Raw genomic sequence first — 9,898 nt, forward strand, 5'->3', positions numbered from 1 at the left:
ATTTTCATGTTATGTTCAATATCAAAATGATAATATAACTAAAACAAACACTAAAATCAATTGTTTTATATTATACGAGAGAATTTAGGCATCACAAAATTATGATTTTCAGTGTGATAAATGGAAATACATTTTTAGATTTGCTGAAGATTACATTTAACAATCGTTACCTTCTTAAAATAATTGCCCAAGTCATTTTTCAGGTTTCTCAGAAAACACAAAAAACTGAACCAATAATTGAGGTTGAGTAGATTTTCGTTCTTCAGCTGCCATCTTGCCAAGTCTCATTGTTTTTTGACTTAGGCAAAATAAAACGGCCACAGTCACACTCTTGACATAGGCCATTATACTACAGGGGTAGAATTGCATGATCTGTTCAACTGAGGATGTGGGCAATTTTACCAGAGGTGGCCAGCATCTTTTTTGTCAAAAAATGATTTTAGGAAGGTGACGCAATGTTATTACTAATTATTAGTTTGTTAAAAAAGATTAACCTTAAGTGAGTGTTAATATATATAAAAAATTTCAATAATATTCACATACCAAAAAGTAAATAAAAATCTCTATTTTGACCAGTAAATAATATAGTGCTAATATTTTGTGCATCCCAAAATAAAACCACATTATGCATCAGTTTCAAAAGGAAAACATTGAAAAAATATGTTTTGTTATGTTTAGTATTAAATTGCTATGATGAATATGTGTTTGAAGTGTCTGGATGTCAAAATATTATTAAATGAGTCTGTTTTGGACTTTTCTTCTCTTATAACAGATTACCCGTCTAAAGATCGACCGCAACCCATTTGCCAAAGGATTCCGGGACTCTGGGAGAAACAGGTAGATTTTCAGGAAATCTTACCCTTGCTCTGTATTGTCCATGCTGTGTGTGCAAATACACACATATCTCGGCAGTGTCCTTTCATATGGATATGAACCCCAGGAGATCCCTCCTAATTCCACGTCCTGCTACATTAAAATCACTCCCTCATTCAGCTGCCAAGAAAACCTGGTCGATCTGTGATAAAGCGTTCTGATTGAGGGCAACGGAAAGAAAAATGCCTCTTTCTCGCTTTTTCAACTCCCTTCCCTCAATCTCGCCCACCCTTTCACTCGCCTCTCTTTCCCTCTCGCTGTATTTCCATGCACTTCCCTGCTCCGTCTATATAAGATGCGAGTCAGAATACTGCGAGAAAGTCTGAGACAGACCCTCAGCACATGAAAGCGCACTTCCATCTGGAGAGTATTATCGCCACAGATATTTGAGACATCTTTTTTCATTTTTCAAACAATAGACCGCCTGATTTATGAACTAGCGTTAGATTTTCATTGCAGAAAAATACAGATGAAAAGATTATTCAGGAGTAAGATAATATATATATATATATATAGAAAACGCTCTTGCCCTCTCAATAAAAATGGTAAAACTTTGGTATACAACAAACAGTTGATCTGTCACAAAGTAATCACAGTTTCATTTATGCACTGAATCCTTCACATCCTGGTTTGCAAACCGCAGATTAAGTTGTAATGTCAGCTTTTGATGATCGGTGGAATCAGTTATGCTTAACCAAGATATAAATCAGTATTTTAGTTGTGATATTAATGGGAAAAACCTGTCATTTGGTGAGCAGTATTTGGATTCAGTCTCAGCCAGTGCTCGAGTCATTAGAGCGTCTCACTAACAAGCAGAAAGGAGTAGAGAATTACTGCCCGTTAAGCCGCACGGCGAGGGCTGATGCAGGGAGCGCTGCAAAGAGGAGTAAATCACACAGGAAGGGGACCCATGTACAGAGCAGAGATGAAACATAACCAAGATTTATGTGCACAGTAAAAACCTGCTCTTTTTATGGGCTCCAGTTTCCTCAAACTCCCCTTCTCTTTTTCTCCCTTTTTTCTCATGTGCATAATCTGACCGTCTCACCTGTTTTCTCTGCCATTTCACGTCTCTTCTTCTGGCTTTCTCTGTCACTGTCTCTCGTGCAGGACTGGGTTGGAGGCAATAATGGAGACGTATGCTTTCTGGAGACCTCCAGTGAGGACGCTGACGTTCGAGGACTTCACGAACATGCAGAAACAGCAAGGTATGTGCATGGTCCCTGAGACTGGAGATGTTTATAACATGCCTTCTTGAATAACAGAGGCTTTGCATTTCAAAATATTGCTTCATAAATCATTTTTAAAGTTACTGTGTGGCCACAATAATCACATACCACAGAGGATTTATGAATGACTCGAAGTTTGTAGGGAGTTCTGCACTGGGTGGGACGAGTTGGACAAACTTGGGTTTTTGTGTCCAAGTGAGGTTGTCTATACATCTGTTTGACAGATCAAATGTTATTTCACTTCCTCAGTCCCTTAAAAGAACAGTTCACCCTAAAACCATATTATAGCTTTAAATGGAAAAAGAGGCCAAAATGCATTCATTATTTAAAAAAAAATCATATATATTTAAATATTCGAAATGTAACATTCATTACTAAAAGTCAGTGGTATGATTTAAAATATAATAATTCAGTCAGATCTTTTTCAATCTGCTCACTAATCGAACTGATCCAGTTCTCCAGTTCTACTCAAGAAACTGGCTAAGCACTAGGGTTGGGTACCGAGACCCGGTTCCAATAGGGAACCGGTTCCGACGTAAACGGTAGTAACCAGACCGAATAAGAACGAAACTTTCGGTGCCTGATTTCGGTGCCTGACGTTTTTTTACCGCCCCCTATAAAACATCTCGCGGCACGAATGATCCAATAATAAAACATCTCCAGTAAACCAGCAGAGCGAGCATTAATTTAGTTCGTTTGTTAAATAAGAGGCGATCTAGCGCTGAAATGCGTTTTTTAAATCAAGTGATCAAAGTGCTCGTTGCCGCTGCGATCAGTGGCGCGGATACAGTGTTTTCTCTTGTGGCGCGCGCACACCGCACTGTCACTCGGACGCGCGCTTCGTTGCGGAGATCGATCTATTTATGAGGCGCCGTCTATATGATTATGTGCGCGGAGAGTTTGTGTGTGTGTGTGTGTGTGTGTGTGTGCTCGCGTCTCAGATGAGTATGCGCGGAGAGTTCCGCGCGTCTCGTGTGTGTGTGTAGAGTTTGCGTGTTTGTGCGTGAGTGACTTTAGATGTGATGTTGAGCATTTCATATTAGTTTGAGCATTCAGCAGTATACATGTATGACTACTTAGTAGGCCTATATGTGTATGCAAGGGTTTCATATGTGCGTGAATGAAGTTTGATTTAAAGGGATACTCCACTTTAAAATGAAAATTCTGTCATCATATACTCACCCTCATGTTGTTTCAATTCTTTATGAATTTCTTTCTTCTGCTGAACAGTAAGGAAGATATTTAGAATAATATCAGTAACCAGACAGTTTCTGGTCTCATTTACTTCCATAGTATTTTTTTTTCCTACTAGCCTATGGAAGTCAATTACCCCTTTTCCACCAACAAGAACCGGGTGCTGGTTCAGAGCCAGAGCCAGAGCTGGTTCAGAGTTGGTTCGACTGACGAGCTTACTAAGAACCGGTTTGCCTTTCCACCGGCTAGAGAGCCACAACAGAGCCAGATCTTACGTCACTGTATACGTCTCATGTTGCCCAGCAACCGCTAGTGCGGTAGCGCCAAACACAAACACGGCAGGCTTGTTCGAGATGCATCGGCTTCTCGCAGATCAATCGCCGCATGACATCAAAGCACTGCGATAGCGATCTAAAAGCACAAGGAGTCGTATGCTCTCCAAACACTCCCGCAGCTCCGATCGGTCCTTGCCGCTCCGATGCATCTCGAACAAGCCATCAACAATAACGGACGTTGCAATACTATGGATGCTCATGGGTTTGCAAAAATACATCGGAATCCAACGCGTTCGTGCAGCTCGCCGTAACTTACATAGACGAATATTATAATCGAGCTGCTATTAGCTCGACTAGCTGCTATTTAAAAATGGCGGTCACAAGTTTCTATTCGTCTTGTTGGTCACGGTAACCCCGCCCCCAGCCCCTGACGCAAGCGGTTCTTTCTTGGCTCCGTTCTAGACCCTGCAATGATTTGGTGCTACTTAAGAACCAGTTTTACTGGTTCGGAGCTGGTGCTTTGGCGGTGGAAAAACAAAGAACCGATTTGAAACTAGGCTCTGGCTCCGAACCAGCACCAGCTCTGCCTTGGTGGAAAAGGGGTAAATGAGACCAGAAACTGTCTGGTTACTGACATTCTTCTAAATATCTTCCTTCCTGTTCAGCAAAAGAAAGAAATTCATACAGGTTTGAAACAACATGAGGGTGAGTATATGATGACAGAATTTTCATTTTAAAGTGGAGTATCCCTTTAAGCCCTAGACGACGCCTATCTATTCATTCTGGTGAAATCACAAAATATAATGGACACAACGTGTCCCTGCTTGATATACAACCACTGATGAGCATAATCGTAAAAAATAAAAAAATAAACTACGAATGCGGATTAGAACCCAAAACCTCTGACACGCCTGACTAAAGTTCAAGTTCAGCTGCCAGTGTTCCTCTTCGGATAAGTCTAGTATTTTAATGCCAACTGCAAATCTTGCATATCAAGTATGAAGTATATCAATATCAAGTATATTTATATGAGGCTATACTGTGTGTGTTAAATATTTCTGCTCAGTGTCAGATATTTCTCTGTTTTGTAAAAGTCATAATATTAGAAGACAAAATTTTGATGTTAACTCAAGTGTTTTCGGCTACATCAGTAGCCTTTTAAACGGCACAATTTTTCATTTAATCAGAAATCAGAAAATCACTCTCTCACACACACACACACACACACACACACACACACACACACACACACACACACACACACACACACACACACACACACACACACACACACTCAGGTATTATTTTTTTGATAAAGTGTGTGCGGTTTAGTTTTGTTAAGTACCGTTTCAAGAACCGTTTAAGCACCGGAACCGTTTGAAAAATACCGAGTAGGTACTGGTATCGGATAAAACCCAACCGATACCCAACCCTACTAAGCACACTATCTGATGATGTAAACACAAATGAACAATAAAATTAAAAGAAATATCTGATCGTCCTCCATAACGCAGTCGCTATTTACATCTCAAACTGTTGCGTTACCAATGTAATGACTGACGCATTTGTATTACATTCCAAAGAGGTTTATTATCAGCCTCACACAGTGGAACATGAAACCATATCCATACTGGCCTGCACGGTGGAAAAGCGGCTATTTATTCAGTGATCCAGTAAAGTAGTATCCAGTATCATTTATAAATTATCAGTGAATAACATCATAAATTTCAGCCTGTTTCTCACACAGAGCTATTCTATGACTTCAGAAGACTTGACATATAGCACACAAGGTGTTTCGATCACTTTTAAGGTATTTTTGTGTTTATTTCGAAGCTTGAAATGTCATGAGAGCGAATTAATGATGACGGATTTAATGATTCAAAAGTAAAAGTCCTCCTGTGAATTTTGCTGTGACGAATGTCTGATTGCTAAAATCATCTCTTTAGCTCAGTCTCTTACTCATAGCTAGTTATTGCCCAGATGATCAAATGCTGATGTAACTATTTTTTTCTCTCGTCATAAGGTCAGAGTAATGTGAGCATGGTATTTTGTCTGAGTAGACATCTGTTTATCATCACAAACTTCTCGAAACAGATTAAATGTTAATTAAAGTTCTCGCACGGTTCCTCCACCCCCACCCCCGCAGCCCAAACCGATTGCCCTCAAGAAGTACATGTAGATCTATTGGAGTAATTAGTTGTTCTCGAGGCACTGCTGAAGCCTCTCTCACCCCAGCCTGACAACAGGGGAAAAACATGACATCACCACAAGGTCTTCTTTCCCTTAGCCAACAGAACAGAACCACGTTGAGTGAACCAGAACTCGACTCAGCTGTATTATCGAACGCATATGGAGCTGGCCCAAGCCTCAGCCAAGAGAGTTCTGAATTATTTAGTTTCTTTCCCGTTCCGAACCATAGACCAGACTACATTTTCAAAACAACAACCTGAGCGCTGGCCAGTTTCTCATTAATAAAGAAATATGTGGTAGATATCCCACCGCTATCATTCAGCTCCATGTGTTTGACTTATTCACTGTTAAAATGTGCCAGTGAATTTTTTTCCCTCTATGAACATATGCCCAAATGCTGCATGTCAAACTGAGAGAAAAAGGCCAGAGTTCTGTTGACCAGACATGCATATTTTCAAACTCAAGCCAAATTTGAATTCAACATTTGTCACAGTATCCCTGAGATGGTTTTAGCTGACAAGACATGTAATGGGATTTTCATACTGTGCTTAACCTCTGGTTATCGCCTCTTTAAACCCTGCTTTTAACCCCAACTTTTCACAAAGTGTGTGATTTTTGGTGCCAGATGCATACAGTGTGAAACAATGCTGTACAATATTGTGTCATATTGTATAGTCAGATCAACTTTTACACACTGTATTTTGTTTCGATGTTTAAGGGAAAATCAAAATGTCAATGACAGAAAATGTGTTTGTTGGAGTGAAGAAGAGTGTTTTATTGTTATACTCATGGTCTTAAGTTTATTGAAGTCAAACTGAATGGCACAATCAGGCATAAATGAGCCCAACTGATGTGCAAGAGCGAGGCAAGCCATTATTTAAACAGGCTGCATACTGTGTTCGTCCAATCAATCATTCTGACAACGTAAGTCTGCGAAGAAGAAAGTTAGTTCGGGTTCTGTTAGTTCAGTTTTTAGAATGATCTGGGGTTTACAGTTTTAACAATAAAAAATATCTTAAAGAGATCGTTCACCTAAAAATGAAAATTCTTCATTTTGTCATTATTTACTCACCCTCATGTTGTTCCAAACCTGTATAACTTTCTTTACTCTGTGGAACACTAAAAAATATATTTTAAAGAACTGTTTCTGTCCATACAATGAATGTGTCCAAAACACCCTACTGGCTTTCATTGTATGGACAAAAAACACTGACATTTCACAATATCTTCTTTTGTGTTCCACAGAATAAAGTCATACAGGTTTTAAAAAAATCTCAGAAAATTTTAAAGAATGAAGATTTTTGTTATGTAGAATAGCACTGTGGAGATGCGTTCCATTATGGGTTAATTTGTGGCACTTGTTGCCAGGTTTGAACAGGCCTCTCTTGTAACCAGATGAAATGCTCTCCCTAAGGAGCCACAGTGACTGCTTGTGATCCATGGGATGAAATAAGAGATACGCTCTGTGTGATTGTTGGACAGGGCGTTTGTTTTCAGAGCTGGCTCTGTCTCACCGTTCTCCTCTTGAGTGTGCACTTATTCTTCATGCATAGTAACGTGTATCCACAGTGTGTCTTGGGGTTTGGATGTTTCTGAATGTTTCTGAATGTTTGCTGACTGTGTTTTTCAGGAGGGAGCACTGGCACCTCTCCCACTACCTCCAGCACTGGCACTCCATCTCCCTCCGGTGCGACACACCTTCTCTCCCCGTCCTGTTCCCCTCCTACTTTCCATCTGGCACCCAACACCTTCAATGTGGGCTGCAGGGAGAGCCAGCTGTGTAACCTGGGCTTGTCCGAGTACCCCGCATGTGCCAGAAGCAACATGGCTGCCCTGCAGGGCTACGGAGGACTGGCCGACGGCTCCTACGGCCGCCTCCAGACCACAGGAGGCACTGTAACCTCCGCCCAGGCCTCCGATTCCTTCCTGCCTCAGAGGACTTCCTCTCTCATCGCTGCAGGAATGCAGGGAGGGGCTCACGCCTCATTGGCTGCTGGTAACAGCAGCGGTTGCAGCGGCGGGGGTAAGATGGATGCGTATGGAAGTCAGCTGGCCTCTTTTCCCGCATCCCAGCTACAGTACGTCATGCAGGCAGGGGCGAGCTCCGCCTCTGGGTCATCAGCTTCATCCAGCTCATCCCCGTCCTCCGCGCATATGTTCTCTGGGAGCCATCATCACGTGCAGCAGAGCACATACAACGCTTTTTCCCTTCACAATCCCTACAACCTGTACGGATACAACTTCCCGGCATCACCGCGCTTGGCTGCCAGCCCAGAGAAGCCTCAGGGTGGCTTACTGTGCTCTTCCTCCTCTGCCGGAGCATTTGCCGAACGCCAATACCTGTCCAACAGCGGCATGGACAGTATGCACATGATCGGCAACCCCGCAGGAAGCCAACAGGGGGCCGGCAGCTGTGATGGCCGCCAGTATGGCTCCTCTTCACAGATGTCCATGCACATGGTTTGAAGTGCTTGAAAAAGTCAAATAAACCAAAAACAGATAAAAACACTAACAGCTGCTGCAGTTTTTTGCTCAGCGTTACAGGGTTTTCAGAGTTTTATTACTCAAAATGTCTGATATATTGGCATGAGCATTTCACCATTGTGACATTGGAGACACCAGCCGTTCAATGTGGACTTATTGTCATCTCATTGCCATATAACTCATCAGACTAAAATGGAGTTAAAGTGTTACCTGTGTTCATCTCTTACATAATATGGCGTCAAAACAAAACGGATATACAAGCTAAAAATGACTCCTCAAACTCGACTGTTGTTGTTGCTGACCCGCCGACCTCAACGATGTGCAAAACTGAACTAAGTCAAATGAGGTCCGATTTTTAGAAGATGGATTCTGGTGAGGATTCATATTTGGTGCAATAATAACAGCAATAATGGCCCTATAACTGTTCAAAATTAACTGAGACATCAGCCAGAACTAAACATATCCTCAAAACTGTGACGAATAAATGTTGTCAGTATGACGTTTTTGTTGTTGATAATATACAATGCTTGTCATAGAGGTTGCGATACGATGTTGGAAACTGACTGACTCTCTCAGGATGGCAAAGTTAAAACCTCCTGTAATAACAGGGTCTCTGTGTGTTTCTGACAATCTGTTACTGAAATGCTGAACCTTTGCCTATTGGTTTGGAAATGGCTTAACCATATCCTGAGTGGAACATAAACATATAAACAATAGTGAATGCACGTAAAGCACATAGGTTTTAAATTGTTGTGTGGATAAAAACCATAGGAAGACAAGGTAATTAAGGTATATGCTTTGGAGTGTTTGTAAATGAATATATTTAAATGCCAAGCAATTATATGGCCAGTGTATGTTGAATTAAAACCAGTGTGGGAGGAATAAACAAATGTTGTTTTAGGCTTTTAAGGCTGTAAATACAAGTGCCAAGCACATAAAGCTAATTAAATAAACATTATAAGTCCTCTTTATGTTTCTTGAAAAAAAAAATCAAGCATGTTTTGTTGCTTTTGGTTGCGGTTTTAAAATTATATGGATCAGAAATCATCACAAATCAAAATATGGACCTACAAAAGCAAATATTTATGTAGCCAATATTTTGAATAGTTTAATAAATTAAAAATGTGTTAATCCATACATGTATTTTCTTACAGAAAGCAAGAGGATTCTAATCCTCACAATCTGAAAACCATTACTAGTCCTACAAAAAAAGTTTTTACTAATCAAATGCAAATCTATCTCATGCCCTCTTTATTTTCCCCTTTATTATAATCATGAGCTTGAGATAAAGAGAAAATGAAAATAAATATTTGAAAGTCAATATGTGTAAAAATAAATGTGTAAAAACAAAAGGATTGATCCTGCTGTTCTCTTTGATATAAAGAAGAAAGAGAAGACCATGTGGCTTAAATTCATCCTTTTCACTGTGGTGATCCATATAAATATGCCACCTGTTTAAAGAGATCGAATTGGGGCAAGAGGGAGTGGGAAGAGAGGAATATGTTAGAAGCTGGATGTGGGTAATTTTTACATATCTGGTTTTAATATGTCTGATCTTAAATACGTTTACAGTATTTATGATCACTTCTCTCATGTCTGGGCTTTGGTCCTCATTATCCCGGCACAGACTTCATTGATTTAAAAGCACAATCA

At 40.5% G+C, this 9,898-nt stretch overlaps 1 protein-coding gene across 2 annotated transcripts in view; it reads left to right on the forward strand.

The window, feature by feature from the left end:
* tbx15 (T-box transcription factor 15) overlaps positions 1-9,647 on the forward strand; it is a 23,023-nt gene extending 13,376 nt beyond the window's left edge. The window contains exons 6-8 of one of the 2 annotated variants that reach the window (XM_081369293.1): positions 773-837; positions 1,984-2,081; positions 7,392-9,647. In XM_081369293.1, coding sequence (XP_081225419.1) covers positions 773-837; positions 1,984-2,081; positions 7,392-8,227 — 999 coding nt within the window. In that variant the 3' untranslated portion in view covers positions 8,228-9,647. The remainder of the gene's footprint in view (positions 1-772; positions 838-1,983; positions 2,082-7,391) is intronic. The other variant, XM_081369294.1, reaches the window with a different exon arrangement.
* Positions 9,648-9,898: the final 251 nt, after the last annotated feature.

The sequence above is a fragment of the Scardinius erythrophthalmus genome (assembly GCF_964197995.2).
Source record: "Scardinius erythrophthalmus genome assembly, chromosome: 6".
Taxonomy (NCBI): domain Eukaryota; kingdom Metazoa; phylum Chordata; class Actinopteri; order Cypriniformes; family Leuciscidae; genus Scardinius; species Scardinius erythrophthalmus.